This window comes from Mustela nivalis (genome assembly GCF_964662115.1).
Source record: "Mustela nivalis genome assembly, chromosome: 17".
Taxonomy (NCBI): Eukaryota; Metazoa; Chordata; class Mammalia; order Carnivora; family Mustelidae; genus Mustela; species Mustela nivalis.
Genome location: NC_139036.1, coordinates 44374096 through 44396691, shown reverse-complemented (window position 1 = coordinate 44396691; position 22596 = coordinate 44374096). Strand labels below are relative to the sequence as shown.

Genomic DNA, 22596 nt, shown 5'->3' with positions numbered 1-22596 from the left:
CGAACACTTCAGAATGTGTTGAATTTTGCTTTAGATTTTTATTAGCCCAATATGACCTATTAAGTAAAACGTCTTCCTAGAATCAAATTCTCTGCCTCAGTTCTGTGAGGCTGGGTATTGGGAGATCAAAAAGATTACTTTGTAATTGGGACAAGTATTGGAAGTCGGTAAATTGGCTTTGAAGTCCTTGCAAGTACTTCTGGAGTCTTAGTCCTCTATGGCAGTAGCAATAATAGGCTGTGGCTACAGATAGCATATGAGAGAGCCTATTTTATTAACCCTTATTTTGGATTTTTGGTTTATTTTCACCTTGATTTTGGTCTCTGAAGCAGAGCCAGGTTATACCTATGGACCCCTGAAGGGTACTTGTTTTAGTCCAACAGTAGCCAGTTCTTCTGGGACTCTATACAGTTAGGTGTATACTTGAACTAATGTTTATTTATTTTATTTTTTTTGACAGAGACAGAGATCACAAGCAGGCAGAGAGGGGGAAGAAGTCCCTGCTGAGCAGAAAGCCCGATAGGGGTCTTAACCTGAGATCGTGCCCTAAGCCAAAGGCAGAGGCTTAACCCACTGAGCCACCCATGCACCCCGGAACTAATGTTTTTTTTTTTTTTTTTTTTTTTAAGATTTTATTTGTTTATTTGACAGACAGAGATCACAAGCAGACAGAGAGGCAGGCAGAGAGATAGAGAGGGAAGCAGGCTCCCCGCCGAACAGAGAGCCCGATGCGGGACTCGACCCCAGGACCCTGGGATCATGACCCGAGCTGAAGGCAGCAGCTCAACCCACTGAGCCACCCAGGCGCCCCGGGAACTAATGTTTAAATGGGAAAAAAAGATCAGTTTATGAGGCTTTGAGTAAGGTTATTCACTTAATTCAGATGCTGCTAATCCTTTATGTTTAAAATGTTCAATACTGCAAAGGGCAAATTTTAAACTCTATCTTCTGTAGTATGATTGACATTTTAGGCCAAAATAGGGATTTCAGGGGCACCTGGGTGGCTCAGTGGGTAAAGCCTCTGCCTTCAGGGTTCTGGGATGGAGCCCTGAGCCCCACATCGGGCTCTCTGCTCAGCAGGGAGTCTGCTTCCCTCTCTCTCTCTGCCTACTTGTGATCTCTGTCAAATAAATAAATAAAATCTTTTTTTAAAAAATAGGGATTTCAGTCATTAATTTCCAACCCTCCAAAACGTTATAGTAGCAGATTACTCAAGTGGTAAGGATGCCTGTATAATTCAGGATATATAATTTTTAACCACCTTTATATAAATCACTGTCTATTAAAAAAATTAAGTATACCAAATTCTTTTGGATTAAAAATGAGAGCATCAGTTTTATTAGTTTCACCTCAAATTATGTGTGTTATTTTTGTTCTCATAGGTTGTAATTCAGAAGTCCAATACATATAAACCATCTGTTAAGAGAGTATGCCATAGAAGGAATAATCAACTAATGTATGAATTATTTACAGGGTGATGTGATTAACAGAATTTCAAAGAATTTTTGTGTTTGGTTTTTGTTAATGGACTAGTGTTTTATTTCTAACCACTGTCATGTTAAAACTTTCGTTTGCCTGGATTAGTATAAAGGCAGAGCAAAAATTTCACCTTTGGGGTGCCTGGGTGGCTCAGTCGGGTAACCATCTGCCTTTGGCTTTTGGCTTAGTTCATGATCTCTAGGTCCCTGGCTCCCTGCTCTTTGGGGAGTCTGCTTTCTCCCTCTGCCTCTCTGCTTATGCTCTCTCTCGCTCTCCCCCTCAAATAAATAAAATCTTAAAACAAAAACAAAAACCAAACCTTCAACTTTGAAGGAGGTCAGGTTCGATGCAAGGATATCTGAATGGCATTGGTTAGCCTACCAACATTCTTACTTCTATGTTAATGAAATTTAAAACTCAGTGCCAGTTCTTATCAGTGAAATGAAATTTGGTTTTCTGACCTGTGTGACAATTAAGGTTAGAAACTAATACAAAAATGTAAAAAAAACCCAAACCATATATTTTCAACAAATTTATTAATTTCTTCCTGAGAGACTAAATTCAGTACAATATTTGTTTTCATAACATCCAACATGTCTTATGTCAAACTTAACCACTTTCTATGCAGTGAGTGTGGTGGGGTGATCTATTTTATTTGACTACCCTCAATGTAATTCATTTGGGTAGTTCTAAAGCATATCAGTGATCGAAATGTTTCTCCCTACAGTTACTCCTGCATTCTCAATCAGTTTCTTCCGCACATCATCTAAAGAAAATTTATGTGGTGTGATTACACTCTTTAATACCAAGATTTCTAAAACTAGGAAAAACACCAACATTTAAAACATCAGTGTTTCTAGTCAAGGATAGTTCAATTAAATTTCATCAGTACATTATATTATAGTTTAACTCATGCTAGAAATGTTAAAACCCAAGATCTTCTGAGTCACATAATACCAACATTTCATATTAATGAATAAATTACTCGGGTTTCATACAAAGATATTAAGTGATGAGAAACAGAAAAAGCCAAGCTTTCAAGAGCTCTTAAAAAAAAATACAGAACAAACTAATGAACACAACTACACAAAATATACACTAACCAATTGCAAACTAAACTAAAGATTAACCTTAAAAAAATACACTTTAGAACTTCGTGATACCCTCATAAAATGCAGCAAACTAAGGGTATTAAAACAATAGTCATTATTTTAGTCACTGTGCATCAAGTCTAAAAGATCCAGATAAAGGAAATGTTTTGTTTTTGATTCAGTTTAAATACTTTAAAATTGGAAATATGTAATAATTGATAGTATAATTAAATTTTAAAGAATATACACAAATGATTTGAACAGGTTTTATATTCAGTAACTTGCATGGTTTTTACACTGGCACTTTTATCACTAATTTAGGAGAATCAGATGCATTTCCCTCCATATACTTAGGCACTAAGATTTCAAATTTATAAATATGGTAGTATTTTGAATATTAAATTTTTACATGAATATTGGGTTCATCCTTGTTTTCCTTTGTTTCCTAGGTATTATCCAGTTTTGTAAGGAAAACACTTTTATATCACAATCAAAACTTGTCTTGGTTACTAGACTGTAGCCATAATTGGGTTACAGTCACTTAGATTCATTATTTGGAATTATACTTACTAAGGCAGACCTAAATGAAACTTATCTTCTAGAACAATTTCACATTTGCATTTACCTGCACTGCAGAATGGGTTTAAGCAATATTTCAGCTGTTAAGAAATATTTAATTTACTTAAACTTGTTAGTTTTGGCTACTCGGAACTCCTAGAGTAGTCAACTTTCCCTTTGAGTTCACTTTAAACTATATCTGATTCATTCCAAATAGAAGATTTTTAAATAGAAGTTAGACTTCATTAAGGTATTAACTTTAAATCTGAAAGAAAATTAATGTATTGAATTTTTCAAGTTTGACAAGTTCATTAAAATTTTTTAGCATGTCTTGATACATTTACTTATCAGCTTTTTATTCTTCTTTCTGCTGGCATTTCCTTAATGTTTGTTTGCTTCACCTCTCTGGTTCATTGGATTGCTACTATTGATGTTTTCATGGACTTTGTCTTCACAGTTCACTATATCTTGTAAAGCCTTTTCCACATCTGTTTGGCCAGCTGTACTGGCTGTTTTTGGCAAGGTCATCTGCAGTGCACACCACAGGGTAGTGCGTGCTTTCCGAGTAGCCACACACATCTCTTTAATCGCTGAAGCAAGGGCAAAAACATCTGTAAAAAAAATTAAGGGTCAGTTCATATTAGATACATTTTATATATTCCTTAACTCTTAAGAAGCCCAATGTTGTGCTATTAAATGTTCAAACATTATTTTTACAAAAGAAGGATGGCTATTGACTGGACTGAAGTATTTGGCTTAGTATTTAAAATTATTGGTACTCTATTTCTTACTTGTAGGACAATGACTATGCTTTGGGTAGAAGAGACTTTGACAAGAGTTAATTAAATGGGTAAAATTAACAAAACTGATCAAAGTACTTTCAGAGTAAATTATATGGGCATCATTTACTGATTTATTCTTCACCTAAGTGTAAATTTTAGAAATCCAACCTTTTAACCTCAGAATCTGATTTTAACAACATTCAAATGATCTCACTGCCTTATCAAAAGAATATGTATTAACACTTATACCTCTGTCATCTTGGCATCTAGGAACTCCTTGCCTTTGCCGATTTGAAGCATTAACAATTTCATCCTTTCTCCGTGACTGTACAATGTGAATGGACTCCAAGTGTCGATCAAGAGCAGTAGATATATTGGCATGAAGGGGAGAGCTTCGAAGACGTTCCATTTTGCCTAGTAGAGTCACAACCTGAGGGAAACATTTTAAATTTTGATAAGGCATATAATCATACTTCCCTGTTTTTTAAGTAAGAACAAATCTTCAGTGAAGCAGAATAGAGATGAGGACAATAATATTCATCTAATAAATAACTGCCTATGGTGTCCTATTTTCCCTGCTGGGGAAAACAAAGCTGTAAAGTCAATCTTTTGTACCTACTTATTTGAGTAATCTGGGAATAAGCAACAGTTAAAAAAACTGAACATTCAAACATTTCCACATTACTGACAGTAAGTGCAAATTTAAGATCTAACATTGTTTTTTGCAAATAAGAGAACAGCCTGCTTTATTAAATTCTAGAAAATTCTGAAATTACAAAGGAAATAACAGGAATAATCATTTGTTAAATCATAAAATGATCTAACATCAGGATTCTTTATATTTGAAACGATACATAAATTTTCCAAAACAAGATTATTATATAAAATTATGCATACCCATATCCTTCAGTATTTTTCAGTTTTTCAATATTTAATCCATTGTTGGATATACTTAGTGTTTGTCAAATAACTCAAGAGTACAGGGTTAAGAAAATGAAAGACAGTAATTACCTGTTATTTACCAGCTTACTCATCAAGCTAGAAAAAATGTTTGTGTCTAAGAAATGGGACTTTCCATATAGATAATATTCAAAATTATTTTTACTTTAGAATTCTTTTCTTGAGCATTAACTCTATGTTAATTGGGTTTCTTAAAGAGGAACCATTTAAGTTACTAAACCTACTTTAAAAATAATTAAGGGGGTGCAATTTCCCTTTCCCTAAATATTAATCATAGTTCTAGGATCAAACTTGCAAACGTATATATTTAAAGAGTTATGCATAAATGTGAATTTAAAACTCCTTCAAAACTCCTGGTTTTAAAATTTTATCGAACAATTAAAAAAATCCATTATTGGGTGTTTTTACAGCTTACTCTGGCTTGTTCCCGAAGTTCATCCACAATTAAGCGATCAACTCGAGATGGGTTGGAGGTTAGCCTTGGAATTGGAGTGTTGTTAGTACTGGATACTTTTTTTCCTGGGTAATTCTTGGCCAGGGCCAATTCAGTCTGTAAAAAATTATATAACTTTTACATGCTGAACTTTCTACATATGACTCAAAACTGAGTAACATTTCTCCTAGGCCTAAGAAATAAATTGAAAATCACAACTTTAAAATTGTTTCCATTTCTTTCTCTCTTTTTTAAAAAAAGATTTGAGACAGAGCGAGCAAGCACCGGTGGAGGAAGGGAGAGGGAAAAGCAGACTCCCCACTGAGCAGGGAGCCTGATTTTTGGGGGTGGGGGGGTTCAATGATCCCAGGAATCTGAGATCATGGCCTGAACCGATGGCAGACACAACCAACTGAGCCACCCAGCCTCCCATTTTGGTTTTAAAAGGCAAAAAATCCAAACCACAATACCACCATATTTTTCTGCCATATTTAATGCATATAAAATACCCAAAGGCTCTGACAGTTTAATACTTAATTAAAAGAACTTCTTAAGGGTGCCTGGGTGGCTCAGTTGGTCAAAGGACTGCCTTTGGCTCAGGTCACGATCCAGAGGTCCTGGGATCAAGCCCACACTGCAAGGGAGGGGGGGGTCTTTGCTCAGCAGGGAATCGGCTTCCCCCTCTCTCTCTGCCTGCCTGTCTTCCTACTTGTGATCTCTCTCTGTGTCAAATAAATAAATACAATCTTTAAAAACAAAAAAGTAGTTTCTACTACTCAAACACAATCCTAAGCCAGGCAGGCACCCCCCAAAATATATCTTTAACCCATTAAGGAAAAAGTCTACTTCAAAGGCAAAATAAACTTTACATAAGAACTACTTTTTTAAGTTTCAAGTTTAAGTCATCTAATTAATTCCTTAGTGTCATGGACTTAATAAATACGGTACATTACAGAAGAATTCAGCTTAGAAATGAGGTGAGTACTCTTAAACTACTCAAATAAAATGAAGACAGGCAGAGGGAACATCCTAAATTACTCCTATAAGGATAGCTTTGTGTTACCTTTTTTCTCTCCTTTTCTAATGCTCTCCATTGTTCATAGCACTCTTCTAGTCGAATATGAAGTTCACTGGCTGGTCCACTACGGGTTTTAATTGGTCTTTGAAATCCAAAAGTTGGCACGAAACCAGAAAAGGAATTATCACCATACATCATATCATTAAAATAAGGGTATAAATGGCTTAAGTCATCATAAGAAAACAAATCATAAGAATCCAACAGTGGAACAACTGAATGGCCAAATGGGTGAGAGGATCTTAGGGGAAACCCATTTGAACTAAGTGGTTGAAAACTCTGATTATGCCTTAAATCTCCCATCATATAATTATTAGAAAAGCATGATGCCTGTGTGCGATTCACACGGCTATTAATATTGTTGTCTCCACTTCCCTGTCTGTGGCTATTAAAATGACCCTGTGACTCCAACAGATCTTGATATGTATTTTGAGATAAGCCATCTAAATGTTTTGGACCTTCCTCAGGATCATAATGTCCACTCTGAGGCTTAGCTTGAAAATTATGTTTGTTTACATTTTCAATGATCCCATACTGCTGAGCTGAATAGTTATCACAAAATCCATTTGGTTGCTTTATTTTTTTATCAGTAACTGATTCAAAGAGATTTTCTTCTCCAGTCTTTGTTAGTCCTTCCATGTGATTGACAGATTGAATTCTTTCTGCACCATTGTAACTGAAATCAAAACTAGAAAATGCTGAAGGGTTTTCTTGGCAATACTTCTGAAATAAACTGCTATTTGGGGTTAAATTTGTGGATGACAGTTGGGGGAAATCTGAAGAATGGTTAGAACCTTTTGAAGCTACACTTAAGTGGCTATTTAATTTCATCAAGTTACCTTGATTCCGATAAGGAATAGGAGTGTTATTTTTTGGTTGGACATTCATCCAAGTTGGTCTGTTTAAGTTGATACCTCCTGAAGATGTTGCTGAGTTTGGTAATAAATTCACAGATTTAAAATACTCAGAATTTGGGGGGTCAGGTTTTGTAAACTGTTGTTTTTCTGTGACATTAGCAAAATCATTATTAGCTGGACAAGCTGTGTGAGGTTTTAGTCCAAATTCTGATTTTAAGCCAAAATCAGCAGTGAATGCTGCTTCCTTTGCAAACTGCTTTTCTGTCAGATGTGGTGTGGTTTTTGGAAATGTGAAATTCTGCTGGTCAGGTATTGTCTCCTCCATTTTTTTCTGATTTGCTGGTTTAACCTGAAATAACTTTGTGTAGGTGTCTGCTTCTACAGTTGGTGTTTCAGGTGTGCCATTGGCTAATTTTTTACTATCTTGGACACTAAAATTCGAACACTTATTAATCTTAGCCTTATTAGGATGAACATATTCTGGGTATCTGCAATAATCTGTGTTTTCATTGTATCTGTTAAATTGAGAAAGAAACATCTCTGCCCTTTTCTGCTGTAATGGTGCTTCAAGACCTTTAGCACATATTTTCTCTCTTCCATAAGGGTAAGTATCAACTCCTGTTTCTTTCATGATGTCAGACAGACCAGTTTGTGATGTAAAACAGTTTTTGACAAATGGATAATCTTGGAATGTTGTCTTAGCTGTATCATTTGTCTGGATATTGTAACAGTTAGAATGATCACTTCGTGAGGGGTACATCCATTGTTCTTCAAGGTCTAAACCAGTAAATCCATGATAAAGTTCATCTATTTTTTGTTGTGGTGTTAGATTACTATTATGCAGGTATTGCTTTTCCACTGCTGACACAGATTCACCACTATAAAAAGCTTGCTGAGAGATGGCTGTATCTATTGGCCTTTTGGTTTCTGTTAAGAGGTCATGGTGATCTGCAAATCTGCTTGTGTTCATTGGCCAAACTGACTTTAAATTGGAGGAGCAGGTCCTAGAACAAGTAAATATATTTAATTACAACTTAGGTTTTAAATGACTTTATTGCCTTAGTGGAAAAGGTAGGACAGGTTTTCAAAACATATTACCTCACTGCCCCACTATCTATCTAATGCTTTCTAATTTTGCCTTATAAACTACTGTAACATCCAAATAATTTTCTATCACTTGAAATGTCACATGCTACATAAATATGCATTTTAATCTTAATATGTCTACATTATACTTTCCCAAGAGGCATTAACTAAGGCCTGAGGCTGGTGACTGCATGATCTTACATGAATTATTTATCTATAGTAAGCAGAAAACAAAGTAAGTTTCTCCTTTAAGTTATTATACAATACAAAAAAGTTGACGGCAACTTTTTAAATGAAAAAGATGTACTTTGCTGAAAGTATTACTGAAATTAAAATATTTTAGGGGCGCCTGGGTGGCTCAGTGGGTTAAAGCCTCTGCCTTCGGCTCAGGTCATGATCCCAGGGTCCTGGGATCGAGCCCCGCATCGGGCTCTCTGCTCAGCAGGGAGCCTGGTTCCTCCTCTCTCTCTGCCTGCCTCTCTGCCTACTTGTGATCTCTGTCTGTCAAATAAATAAATAAAATCTTAAAAAAAAAATAAATAAAATATTTTAATTGGTTACATGTGTGCTGCACATTTCCCTACCTATGAAATAGGGTATTTGGGTAATATGGCTTCCACACCCCAAAAAACAATGTATTTAAAAATTTTTTACCATATGAATAAAGTCCATACATATTTCTACACAGCACTAATGATAGTTTCATTCTTTAGGATATATCTATAAAAGCTCTTTGGAATTTATATTCTTTAAGCCAAAATTTAGCTCATAAACTTGAGGGAAAAAGCTCTGAATTATGCAAGAATAATTTTCCAAATGAAAGTTCTTAAGATCAAATTAAACTTTAGTATGAAACTTCCAATTGTATGGCAAATACCTCAGAAAAATCAAGGCTGCTAGATACAAATCTGTGAATTAAGATGTCTATCATCAGATGATCCTTTATTAAATAAGAATAAAAGCTAATAATAAATACAGTAATCTAGTATATGTGAATTTAAAAGCTTACTATATACCATAGGGCTTATAGAATATACTAACCCCTCAGCAAAATATGGCTGTGACTTATCTTGTTCTTCCAAAATATTAGACACAAGTCCATATAAGTCTGTTTCACTGCCATAGTCATTTCTTTCTGTTTGAATCCTAAAAATAAATGAATATCACATGTAAATTCTTTTCCTCATACTGAAATACAATATATTGATTTCTATTTCCAGACTTATTATATCATTATTTTCCTATAAAATATTTGGATTGGATTTATACCATCATTTCAAATAAAGAGAGAATGGGAACTCAAGAATATTTTCCACTTCAGCATAGTGCCTATGCTACATAAGTGTTTCTCCTTCATTTCAAATCCTACGTCTAATTCACGATGTATGCTTAACTCCTATTTCTCCAAAACACATGCTATTCATTTTAGGTTCCAAGAACTAAATCTCTGACCTATGATGTTTTAGACAGGCTTGGCTCCATGGCTCCTTCTAAAAGCATATCTGGTCCCATTATACATTATTCCATCAACACTTGCTCAGTTTCTTCATTTGTGATTTGAAAACCAAACAAATCTGCTGCTCTATTTTTGTGACTCTTTAGACCAAATGTTGGATTTAAAAAGTGAAATGTGGGGGCGCCTGGATGGCTCAGTGGGTTAAGCCGCTGCCTTCGGCTCAGGTCATGATCTCAGGGTCCTGGGATCGAGTCCCGCGTCGGGCTCTCTGCTCAGCGGGGAGCCTGCTTCCTCCTCTCTCTCTGTCTGCCTCTCTGCCTACTTGTGATCTCTCTCTCTGTCAAATAAGTAAATAAAATCTTAAAAAAAAAAAAGTGAAATGTGATATGGTCATCCTAGATACCACACCTATTGCAGTTGTCTCTTAAATGTAACAGATTTGTGGGCTATCCCAAATCCTTACTAAAGTAACTGGAACTCTATGTACCTGAAATTGTACCTTGTGACTAACACTAAATAATACAAAATGTAAAAACCACAAGGAGATCAAAATTAGTCCTTTTTACCTCCTATGTATTTAAATTTGTTCCTAGAAGTAGTATGTTGCTTTAGGTTGTAACTTCTTGTTTTCTCACATTTTATTTCTAACACTTCATAATGTTAGGTATTTAAGAAATAAAAATACCAAATAAAAATATTTGGATAACACTCAAACATTTCACTGATCTTCATAACACAGGATGGGCAAGAATTAGTAATCATTAAGCTACTGAAGAATGAGGATTTGAGATTTTAAGAAACTTGTATTTTGTGGCACCTGGGTGGCTCAGTTGGTTAAGCCGCTGCCTTCAGCTCAGGTCATGATCCCAGGTTCCTGGGATCGAGTCCCGCATCAGGCTCTCTCTGCTCAGCAGGGAGCCTGCTTCCCCCCCTTTCTCTGTCTGCCTCTCTGCCTACTTGTGATCTCTCTCGCTGTCAAATAAATAAAATCTTAAAAAAAAACCTTGTATTTTGCAAGTGTATTTGATTTGCCAAACTGTATACTTGCTGAACAAGTGGTATGCCTACAAGTCTAATGCTTTCTCCACTATGTTGTATTATTTCAAAAAGATTCAATGTGAAGTTTTTTGTATATTAATATATTAGTATCTATCTAAAAAATTCAATGTAATATATACTAAACTATTAATAGTTATTATTGGGAAGTGTTAAAGATTAAGGTGAACAACTGCCTTCTTTCGTGTATTTCTGTAAAGTCTGAATTTTTTCAATGAACATAGAGCAACTTAAAAATATTTTTATAGAATTATATATGTCTTTCTAATAAAATCACTATTTTATAGAACTTTCTAAAACTTTAAAATTTTTAACATTTAAAAAAGAATTTTAAAGTAATCTCTAGGGGTACCTGGGTGATGCAGTGGGTTAGGAGACCAACTCTTGGTTTTACCTCAGGTGGTGAGATCAAGCCCCATGATGGGGCTTAGAGCACAGAGCCTGTTTAAGATTCTCTCCCTCGGGGCGCCTGGGTGGCTCAGTGGTTTGGGCTGCTGCCTTCGGCTCGGGTCATGATCTCAGGGTCCTGGGATCGAGCCCCGCATCGGGCTCCCTGCTCCGCAGGAAGCCTGCTTCCCTCTCTCTCTCTCTCTGCCTGCCTCTCTGCCTACTTGTGATCTCTGTCTGTCAAATAAATAAATAAAATCTTTAAAAAAAAAAAAAAAGATTCTCTCCCTCTCCCTCTGCCCCTCCCACTTATGCTCTCTCTCTAAAATAAATAAATAAATCTTTAAAAAAAAGTAATTTCTACATCCAACATGAGGCCTGAATTCACAACCCTGAGATCAAGAGTCACATGCTCTACTGATTGAGCCACTTAAAATTTTATTAATTAAAGAATATTAAAAATTGGGGAGCCTGGCTGGCTCAGTCAGTGAAGCATGTGGCTCTTGATCTCAGGGTCCTGAGTTCAAGCCCTATGGCGGGCATAAAATTTACTATAAAAAAAAAAAAAAAGAATAAACATGTAAGATTTTTAAAATAATTATTTTCCAATTAAACTAAAGATGTATGAACTTTGGGATGTCTGGGTGGCTCAGCTGGTTAAGCAGCTGCCTTTGGCTCAGGTCATGATCCCAGCGTCCTGGGATGCAGTCCCACACTGGGCTCCTTGCTTGGCAGGGAGTCTGCTTCTCCCTCTGCCTCTTCCTGCCACTCTGTCTGCCTGTGCTCGCTCTTGCTTTTCTCTCTATGACAAATGAATAAATAAAATCTTTAAAAAAAAAAAGATGTATAAATTTCTATCAACTGCTGTCTTATACATAATTAAAGTAACAGTAGATGGCACTCCCTCTTTTGCAACAGGCTCCCAAAATATCCTACACTTTTTTAAACTTCACTATACTTGTGCCCAGGAAGTCACTGTCATCATAGTCATCATTATCCTCATTGTAAGATCTCTAAAGGTAGGAATAATATTTGCCATGTTAATTCTAGTATTCCCAGTACGAGAGATCTGGCATAGAGTAGGCCTTTATTATTAATGGAATTGAAAAATAACTAAAAGTATCTTATATTTGATAAAATCCTGTTTGTTGTATATTTGTGAAGGAAATAATTACTAAAAATTTAGAACTGGATGAAAAAAGTAGATAAAAAATTATAACTCATTTATATAAGTTATCCTTAGAAAGAGGAATTTAATATGTACGCACTAAGGATTGCCTCTAATGAATAAAAAAAGTAATGAGCTAAAAATTATACATAAAATCTGCTCAGTTCAGGATTTCTAGAAGTTTTTTTTTTTTTTTTAAAGATTTTGTTTATTTATTTGACAGAGAGAAATCACAAGTAGATGGAGAGGCAGGCAGAGAGAGAGAGGGAAGCAGACTCCCTGCTGAGCAGAGAGCCCGATGCGGGACTCGATCCCAGGACCCTGAGATCATGACCTGAGCCGAAGGCAGCGGCTTAACCCACTGAGCCACCCAGGCGCCCCACTAGAAGTTTTTTTTTTAAAGATTTTATTTATTTTATTTGACAGATAGAGATCACAAGTAGGCAGAGAGGCAGGCAGAGAGAGAGGGAAGAGGAAGCAGGCTCCCTGCTAAGCAGAGAGCCCGATGCGGGGCTCGATCCCAGGACCCTGGGATCATGACCTGAGCCGAAGGCAGAGGCTTTAACCCACTGAGCCACCCAGGCACCCCAGGATTTCTAAAAGTTTAATAAACACAGAATTATAATGCCGTGACATTAAAATCCTGATATAGGGAAAAAAGAGCTAATACAACTGGGTTCCCATGTAATCAAACTTAAAAAGAACTTCATTTAGCCTGAAAAATCTGATTTATTAATTTACCTGTTCTTTACATTGATCTGAGAATTAGAAGGCTGTTTAATATCATCTCCATAAGTAGACCATGGTGCATAGAAAAGTGAAGAATCTACAGAATTTGAATATTCTGTTGATGAAGAAAGTGGAGTATAGGTCTGCCTTAGGTCAACACTGTCTTCACTCTGAAATTTTAAAGACATATTTGCATATCAGACACATCAAAATTACATTTATTATAAAATATTAGTGAAATAATAAGAAATTAGAGGTAACAGCCCATGTGTAAGTGCTGGAAGACTTAAAATCTAGATTTACCAGTTAAGTTTGTTTTCTTTTTTTTTTTTAAAGATTTTTTTTTATTTATTTGACAGAGTGAGGTTACAAGTAGGCAGAGAGGCAGGCAGAGAGAGAGAGGAGGAAGCAGGCTCCCTGCTGAGCAGAGAGCCCGATGCGGGACTCGATCCCAGGACCCTGAGATCATGACCTGAGCTGAAGGCAGCGGCTTAACCCACTGAGCCACCCAGGCGCCCCTTAAGTTTGTTTTCTATTAGGGGTTGGCGACTTTTTTCTGTAAGGGACAAATAATAAATATTTTAGGTTTTTCTAGCTGTTAAGGTCTCTGTTGAAACTCCTTAGCTCTGCTTTTCTAGCACCAGAGCAAACAAAAGAAAATATGTAAAGGGCATAGCTATGTTCCAATAAGATTTTGTTTATACAATGAGGCACTGGGCAGATCTGATCTGTACTTGTTGCTTATTCCTGGTATGAAACACCTACAATTACCACCCTTAACTTTTCTGAACAGATGAGAATTGTGTGGACACCAGCAGTGTTATTTTCAAGTAATCATTTACAAAATTTGATCTTAATGCCCCCAATCTGTGAAAAAAGTGAATGTTTTTTCATATTTATATAGAATATTTCATAGACTTTTTGAAGAAATTTCATATAACATTATATTCATTCAACCTTGTGACTTAAGTACTCTACTTTAAAAAGAGGGAAACTGAGGCTACAGATTACTGAGCTGATAGATGGTAAAACTACACCCAAACTCAAGGCCTTACTCCTACTGTAGGACCTTTTAAATAGTATCTTCAATTTTCAGCCTACTTTCTATTTCCAAGAGATATTATAAAAATGACATGACACATAAAATTTTATGATCTCTTTAGAAATTTAATAGCTATTACTACAATTAGAAGAAAAAACTCATTTTTCTCTTTTTGTGGATACTTCTAGAATGAACTTTGAGTAAATAAGGTAAAAAAAATTTGAATTTTAAGATTTTATTGATTTAAAGTACTGCCTCAAGGGGCAACTGGGTGGCTCAGTTGGTTTAGCCATCTGCCTTCAGCTCAGGTTATGATCCCAGGGTCCTGGGATTGAGCCCCACATCAGGCTCCTTGCTCAACAGGCAGCATTCTTCTCCCCCTCCTTTTGTCTGGTGCTCTGCCTGCTTGTGCTCTCTCTCTCTCTGTCAAATAAATAAATGGAATCTTTAAAAAAATAAAATGCTGCCTCTTTCCAAAAGGGATTGATGTTCCAGGAAAATAATTTTAGATACTTAATATAGTAGAATGAATTTAACAAATAATGTATTTTATTCTAGAAAATGTTTCTTTAAGGAAGACTGAAAGTATAAATTCACAAAATTTTTAAAATTAACATATATTAAAATACATAAAATATTTAAAAATAAAATTAACATATAATGTATTATTTGTTTCAAGGGTATAGGTCTGTGATTCCTTAGTCTTACATAATGGAGAGCACTCACTATAGCATATATCGTCCCAATGTCCATCACCCAGTCACCCCATCCTTCCCATTCCCCTCCCCTCTAGCAACCCTCAGTTTGTTTCCTGAGATTAAGAGTCTCTTATGGTTTGTCTCCCTTAGTTTCACAAATTTTAACTCTCCAAATGAAACCTGAGATGTAATAACTATAAATATCCAGACACAGTAGAAATGGTATTTTCTTATAAATTGATAAAATATAATCCTGACTGAAAATATTTTCTAACTGTTTTTATACTCTTAATCAAAATTTATATAAAGAGAGAAGACATACTTAAATCAAAGTATTCTTAAATTTTTGTTCATTATAGACATTATTGAAATTCAACTCTTTAAATATATAAGAGTTTATACTATAGCAAAAAAATATGAAAATCTCTTCCAATCACTCAACTTTTAAGAATCTCAAATATTTGACAACCATTTGTTTAAATTCTGGTTATGACTGCTATTTGAAAACTACACATTATAATGTTTATATATATCATGCTGCCTCTTCTGAAGTTGTGGAAACCGAGGTACCAAAGTAATTTTACTAAGTGTGTCACTAAAAAATTACTTTTACAGAATTTCTTAGTTAGCAATAACTTTTACAAAGGCTTTTATCTTTAGAAACTTTCAGAATTTTATTCCTTTAGTTCTGAATCTTTTTTAAAGATTATATTTTTCTGTCAGAGAGAGCACAAGCAGGGAAGTGGCAGGCAGAGGAGGCAGAGAGAGAAGCAGACTCCTCACTGAGCAAGGAGTGTGATGCAGGACTCCATCCCAGCATGCTGGGATCATGACCTGAGCAGAAGGCACCCGCTTAACAGACTGAGCCACCCAAGGTATCCCAGTTCTCAAGTCTTTATCATAGGCCCACCTAAACTCTCTTTTGGGTATGAAATATCCAAAGTGATAGAAATAATTGTTCATCTTTCTGAGACAGGGATTTAAAAGTAGTATTTTTCAGATTATGCAAATTCAAACAAGATATACAGTATTTGAAACCATTCTTTCAAGTTTGTTTTACATATTAAATAAGATTTGAGGATTAGAAAAATTAACTCCTGGGGCGCCTGGGTGGCTCAGTGGATTAAGCCGCTGCCTTCGGCTCAGGTCATGATCTCGGTGTCCTGGGATCGAGCCCCGCATCGGGCTCTTTGCTCAGCGGGAGCCTGCTTCTCTCTCTCTCTCTGCCTGACTCTCTGCCTACTTGTGATTTCTCTCTCTGTCAAATAAATAAATAAAATCTTAAAAAAAAAAAAATTAACTCCTTTATAAGATTGATTTCAGTTAGGTATTCTAGGATAAAAGAAACAGCTAAAGTAACATGGTGGATTTGACCATAATTATACTTTAAATATCTAGATCCTTTTTAGTTAAAACATTTATGGGAATTAAATATGCAAATGCTTGGGGTTGCCATATTAATCAGACTAAATAACTGCAAAATGTATCACTTATATCCTGCTATACTTAACTGATTGAAATTAAGTCTAAGTAAATTTTAGGAGCTGTATAAACGTTATAGAGAATAGTGGAATGCTGGTCTTAGCAGTGAAAAGACCTGTGTTCCACTTGGGAACACGAAAGGAGCTCTCTCAGCCTCAGTTTCCCAGTCTGTACAGTGGATGTAATACTATACAAAGTTGTAATGTGGATTAAAGAAAATTATTTATTTTGGGATATTGTTATAATTCAAAGTATAACAATATCAGTACCGATGTCCTGGTTAAATAATTTCAAATGATTTACACTGCCCTAAGCCTAATTTAGTATGATTAATAAAACTGAGTGTTTTAGGTGAGGTGAAAGGCACCATGTAATCTAAGACACTGCTAAAGCCAGAAAATGAATGAGTGCAGGAAAATTTCGCCTTCAGATGATCAAAATTATGTTTGTACTGACTTGTAATAAATGCTTGAAGGAAAAACTATTTTACGGTCTTACTAATAGGGATTTTCTTATATTTCTGGCCTCACGTTACACTGAGGACAAAATGATAACAAGAATCAATGAAAAATCTTCCTTAACTTGTTTTCAAAGCAAAATATGTATTGTGCAGACTCTATGTTACTGGCCGAAAAAAAGAAAGGGAAGAAAGAAAGAAAATGTTACTGGCTTTCTGGTCCCTACACTTGGAGCAATGTAAAACCTAAGTGAATGGGCTCGGGTAAACGACTTTGATTTCGAAAAAAAAAATCCTCTTAACAAAGGATGGACCTGCGATTTGTAGCAATCATAGAAGGAAGTGGAGCCAGTCAGCATCACGCTGTTGAACACGTCCGTTAGTCTACTGCTGGGGTCGGCACCGAGGTTCCAGCAGCGATTCGCACCTCCACGGAACGCTACCTTGGGCTGCACAAGACAGGGGTAGGAAGCGGGAGAGGCGTCACGCAGCGCAAAGCCGGGGCTGGAACGGACGGACGGCTGTTACACCGCCACTGTTTGCCCCGCTCAACTCGGAATCCACTCCGACGCCACCGATCCCGGGGCCCGCGCTTCGGTCCCCCAGGATTCCCTGTCTGCCTCCCGGCCAGCAGCGGGCCGACTCCAGGAGGCGGCCCTCGACGGCCCTGACAGACCCGCGCCGGCGGCCACTCTGACCGGCCTCAGCGCCGCGGCCACCCGACGTGGATGCGGCAGCGGCTGCTCTGGCGTTGCGGCCACTGCAGTCCGTCCCGTCCGTCCAGTCAGCCCGCGCTGCGCCCCCCAGGCCGGGGCCGCCGGTCGCCGCGCACCCCCCCCCCGCCCGTCCCCGCCCCGCGGCCCGGGTGCCCCGTCGGGGGCTCTCCCCGGCGACCGGCCCTCTCCAGCCCGGCCGCGGCCTCCTCAGAGAACCGCGTCAGGGGACGCGCCCGCTCTTCTGTGGCTCCTCACCGTCGCCATCCTCCAAGCCTGGCCGCCTCCCGGACGCTGACCACCCCCACCGGTTACCTCAAGTCCCTCCCTCGGGCCTGGGGGGTTGAGGGGGCGGGCAGGTGTCTCCACCTCTCACCTCCATGGGGCCCCCCAGCTCCTCCTGGACTAGGTACAGCTCCTGGGGTACGGGGGTGAGGGGGGGCGTCGAGGCCCGGCTCCCTCAGCCCGCACCCCGCCGCTGCTGCCGCCGCCGCCGCCCCGGGCGCTGCCTGGAGCCGGTCTGTGGGTGGGGGGGGGCCGGAGCGGGGAGGGAGGGGTGGGGGGAGAGGCCGTTACATTGCCTACCCCCCCGGCTTGCGACCCGGCACGCGACCCCGCACCGGCCTGCCCCGCCCCACCCTACTCCCTCCTGTGAGGCCCGCCCCCCGCATCGCACCTCCTCATTGGCCCGCTGCCCACCCAATGGGCAACCGCCTCCAGGGCCTGTTACCCCCCACCCACCCACCCACCCAGAGAGAAAGCCAAGAGGGGGCTGTTAGCTGACTTCGTTCTTCCGCAGCTTCAGAGTCTTTCCCGCTCAAAGTAAACCTGTTCAAGATTGGCCCTGACTGGCAAACAGCAGTCCGATGATTGGCTAGTGGGGCAGGAAAGGGGCGGGCGTAGAAGGTGAGGAAGGAGCGCGGGCCTACGGGATAGGAGAAGTGATGTAGGTGGTAGGAAGATATGAGAATTCGCTCAGCAACTGGTTGATAATCCTTCACCTATCGCTGTGCACTTTACGTATTTCATTTTTGTCCTTTAGTCCCTCCCCTAACTCCCAGAATCCTTTGGAGCGGCCAAGAGAATAATAGGCGTGCTCATTTTCTGAAGGTGAGGAACCTCATTAAGGAGTTGGGTGTTGTTGGGACTTCCCCCTTTCCGAGAGAGAGCAGCGCTCTGTTCTAGGCCCGAGGCCACAACGAGGGTGAAGGCGTTTTGGTGTTAATGTAACTCTTGAACAGAGTTCACGCCAACTTGCACCACAGACGCCATTTACATGGGCAGTCCCATTTGGAGATATGATAGAGAAACGCTAAGTGTTGTGGGCGTTGAAATATTGAAGATGAGAATCATAAACCCTGCAAAAGCCTATAAGGTGTTTGTTTAAAATCAAAACTTGAGAAGCGCTCAATGAAGTGGAAGATTTTTTATTTTATTTATTTATTAGAGAGAGAGCAAGCGCACAAGCAGGCAGAGGCGGAGAGAGAAGCAGGCTCCCTGCTGAGCGAGGAGCCGGATGTGGAACTTGATCCCAAGCCCCTGAAATCATGACCTGAGCCACCCAGGCATCCTGGAAGATGTTTTAATTCAAAAGCAAATGGAGGGGCGCCTGGGCGGCTCAGTGGGTTAAAGCCTCTGCCTTCGGCTCAGGTCATGATGCCAGTTCCTGGGATCGAGCCCCGCATCGGGCTCTCTGCTCTGTAGGGAGCCTGCTTTCTCCTCTCTCTCTCTCTGCCTGCCTCTCTGCCTACTTGTGATCTCTGTCTGTCAAATAAATAAATAAAATCTTAAAAAAAAAAAAAAAAAGCAAATGGAGATAATATAGGGGGACAAGTTTTATTGGTCCATTCTGTTGCGGGAGTTATTTTGGATGCCTGCCTAGATATGATTTAAGAAAGCTGACCAGGGGGCGCTTGGGTGGCTCAGTGGGTTAAGCCGCTGCCTTCGGCTCAGGTCATGATCCCAGGGTCCTGGAATTGAGTCCCGCATCAGGCTCTCTGCTCAGCAGGGAGCCTGCTTCCTCCTCTCTCTCTCCCTGCCTCTCTGTCTACTTGTGATCTCTCTCTGTCAAATAAATAAATAAAATCTTAAAAAAAAAAAAAGAAAGAAAAGAAAGAAAGCTGACCAGGTGAGGTGGCTGTATCAATTAAATTTCTTTCCCTACCTTACCCTTAAAGTTGCTGATGTGGAGCTCATTCTCCCCTTGCTTGACGGAGCTCTAACTCCCTTCCCTCCCCCATTGTGCCCAAAAGAATTTTGAAAAAGTATGAATCCTCTTATGTATCTTTTTTGTTATAGTAAAATACACATATAATTTACCATTTTAGTCATTTTCGAGTTTGCAGTTCAGTGGGGTTATGCAGCCATCACCGCTGTTGATTTTCATTATCTCAAACAGAAGCTCAGTACTCAATAAACAATAACTCCCTATTGCCTCTCCCCCATCCACTGATAACCTCAATTCTAATTTCTGTTACTAGAATTTTGCCTATTCTAGGTACCTCACGTAAGTGGAATCATAAAATATTTGTCCCATTGTGGCTGTCTTATTCATTAACATTGTTAAGGTTCATCAGTATTGTTGCATGTGTCAAAAAGTCATTCCTTTTCTTGGCTGAATCATATTTCACTGTACATGTATACCACATTTTGTTATCCATTTATCAGTTGGTGGACACTTGGTATGTTTTAACTTTTTCACTATTGTGAATAATGCTGCTCTGAATATCAGTGTACATGTATCTGATGTCTTTTTTTTTTTTAAAATTCTTTTGGGTATATGCCTTAGAGGGGAATGGGTCAAATGGTAATTCTTTTTAACATTTTGAGGAACACCAAACTTTCCACAGCAGCTGCACCATTTATAGTCCCATCAGCAATGCATCCTGGTTCCAATTTCTCCACTTTTTGTTTTCCTTTTCTTTTTGAATAGTAGCCATTATAGAAAGTATGATGCAGTGTCTCACTGTGCTTTTGATTTGTATTTCCCTATAACTAATTATTTGAAGCATCTCTTCATACATTTATTGGCCATTTGTGCATATATATATATATATATTTTTTAAGATTTTATTTATTTATTTGACAGATCACCAGTAGAGAGGCAGGCAGAGAGAGGGAGGGAAGCAGGCTCCCTGCTAAGCAGAGAGCCTGATTGGCGCTCCATTCCAGGACCCTGAGATCATGACCTGATCCAAAGGCAGAGACTTAACCCACTGAGCCACCCAGGCGCCCCAGTATATATTTCTAAGATATTTTATTTATGTAACAGAGAGAGACATAGCAAGAGAGGGAACACAAGTAGGGGCAGTGGGAGAGGATGAAGCAGGCCTCCCGCTGATCAGAGAGCCTGATATGGGGCTTGAGTTCAAGACCCTGGGACCATGACCAGAGCTAAAGACGGACGCCCAACAACCGAGCCACCCAGGCACCCCTATGATTGGATTTTTAAAAATAGTTAGGAATATTCTTTGAGCGGCATCCGGATGGCTGAGTTGGTTAAGCCTCTGCTTTCAGCTCAGGACATGCTCAGCAGGGAATCTGCTTCTCCCTCCTTTTCTCCCCCAGCGTATGCTCTCTCAAATTAACTAAACTCTTTTAAAAAAGAGCATTCTTTTATATAACTAGGAACAATTTAAAACCTATTCCATTCTTAAGAATTAGTGCAGAATGCACTTTTCTCCAAAATATATAAGGTTAGGTTTTTTTGTTTTTGGTTTGCAACTCTGGAAGACAATGTACAATGTGGTACTCTTCAGTTACATTAGTGAAACCATTTTTATACTTTTACACATGCTTAAACATATTGTTTTGTAACAAAAATAATCAGTTCCATTGAAAAAAATCAGCCTGCCCCCAAGAAGTGTTTTGTGTGATAAAAGAAATAGGATTTCAACTAAAACTTCAAGTGCAAATAAAATACGTATTTCCAAAAGTTCAAAGTGTTTCGGGGCAAAGTCTCAATGCCAGAGAGAACTCTGAATTAATTCTTCATTGAAAGCAATCATATCATTCCATGTCAGTATATAATTAAATCACTGCGGGATTATTGTATATGCTCACATTTATGTTAAATGAATTGTTTTTCCAGTTTCCTAATGGACTAGGGGTCCAACAATTTAAATGGGCTGCAAACCTACTCAGTTCAAGCCATTAAATTCTTTATAGGCTTCTCTGACTTGAGGGATCCAATTATCTTAATTATACCTTCTGAAATTTACTGGGCTTCCATATATGGGTTCTCTACCTCTCATAGGTTGTTGGAAGAGTGAAAATGTATTAAGGAAATTTAACTCAAAATTGGAGCTGGGAAAATAGGAAGGGAAGGCTTTCACACCTGTACTCCCACTCCTCCTGGCTTGCCTCCTCCAGCAAGAAGGAAGATTTCCTCTCAGACCAGTAACAGCAAGCTGCCCTCACCTGCAGCCAATGAAAGGCCGCCACCACTTCAAACTCACTTTTTCCTCCAATGAACTTTTGTTCAAAATATACCTCCCTGGGGCACCTGGGTGGCTCAGTGGGTTAAGCCACTGCTTTGGCTCAGGTCATGATCTCGGGGTCCTCGGATCGAGTCCCGCATCGGGCTCTCTGCTCAGCAGGGAGCCTGCTTCCTCCTCTCTCTCTGCCTGCCTCTCTGCCTGCTTGTCATCCCTCTCTGTCAAATAAATAAATAAATAATCTTAAATATATATATATATATATATATATATATATATATATATATATATACCTCCCAGCTGGGTGCCGGTGTGGCTCAGTCAGTTGACTGACTTTGGCTCAAGTAATGATCTGGGGTCCTGGGGTTGAGCCCCATGTGGGGCTCCCTGCCTAGCGGGAAGCCTACTTCTCCGCATCCAACTGCCCCTCCCCCTGCCTTATGTGCGCGCACACGCGCGCGCTCTCTCTCTCTCAAATGAATAAATCTTTATTTTTTTTTTAATATTTTATTTATTTTATTTGCAGACAGAGATCACAGTAGGCAGAGAGGCAGGCAGAGAGAGGGGGAAGCAGGCTCCCTGCTAAGCAGAGAGCCCGATGCAGGGCTCGATCCCAGGACCCTGGGACCATGACCCGAGCCGAAGGCAGAG

The 22596-nt window shown here is 39.0% G+C and overlaps 1 protein-coding gene across 3 annotated transcripts; it reads right to left on the bottom strand.

Moving 5' to 3' along the window:
- Window positions 1-1571: 1571 nt before the first annotated feature.
- Window positions 1572-18275, bottom strand: MEIOC (meiosis specific with coiled-coil domain). 3 transcript variants are annotated; one of them, XM_082706338.1, is made up of 9 exons: window positions 18259-18275; window positions 17886-18029; window positions 17111-17245; window positions 13130-13287; window positions 9363-9467; window positions 6367-8239; window positions 5286-5420; window positions 4160-4340; window positions 1572-3739 (listed from the first exon to the last, which is right to left on the bottom strand). In XM_082706338.1, exons 2-9 carry the CDS (start codon window positions 17889-17891, stop codon window positions 3510-3512), a joined length of 2823 nt encoding a protein of 940 aa, XP_082562464.1. In that variant the 5' UTR covers window positions 17892-18029; window positions 18259-18275; the 3' UTR covers window positions 1572-3509. The 3 variants fall into 3 exon arrangements, with proteins under 3 accessions (XP_082562464.1, XP_082562463.1, XP_082562462.1); XM_082706337.1 differs by lacking the exon at window positions 18259-18275 and adding an exon at window positions 18186-18229; XM_082706336.1 differs by lacking the exon at window positions 18259-18275 and having other exon boundaries at window positions 17886-18169.
- Between the last annotated feature and the right edge of the window lie 4321 nt (window positions 18276-22596).

Bases quoted from the DNA above. Each gene is read 5' to 3' on its own strand.
- MEIOC (XM_082706338.1), bottom strand. The intron at 9,468-13,129 runs GTAAATTAATAA...ATTTATTTTTAG, and splicing joins CAGATCAATGTAAAGAACAG to GATTCAAACAGAAAGAAATG. The intron at 5,421-6,366 runs GTAACACAAAGC...AATTTTTTACAG, and splicing joins TAGAAAAGGAGAGAAAAAAG to ACTGAATTGGCCCTGGCCAA.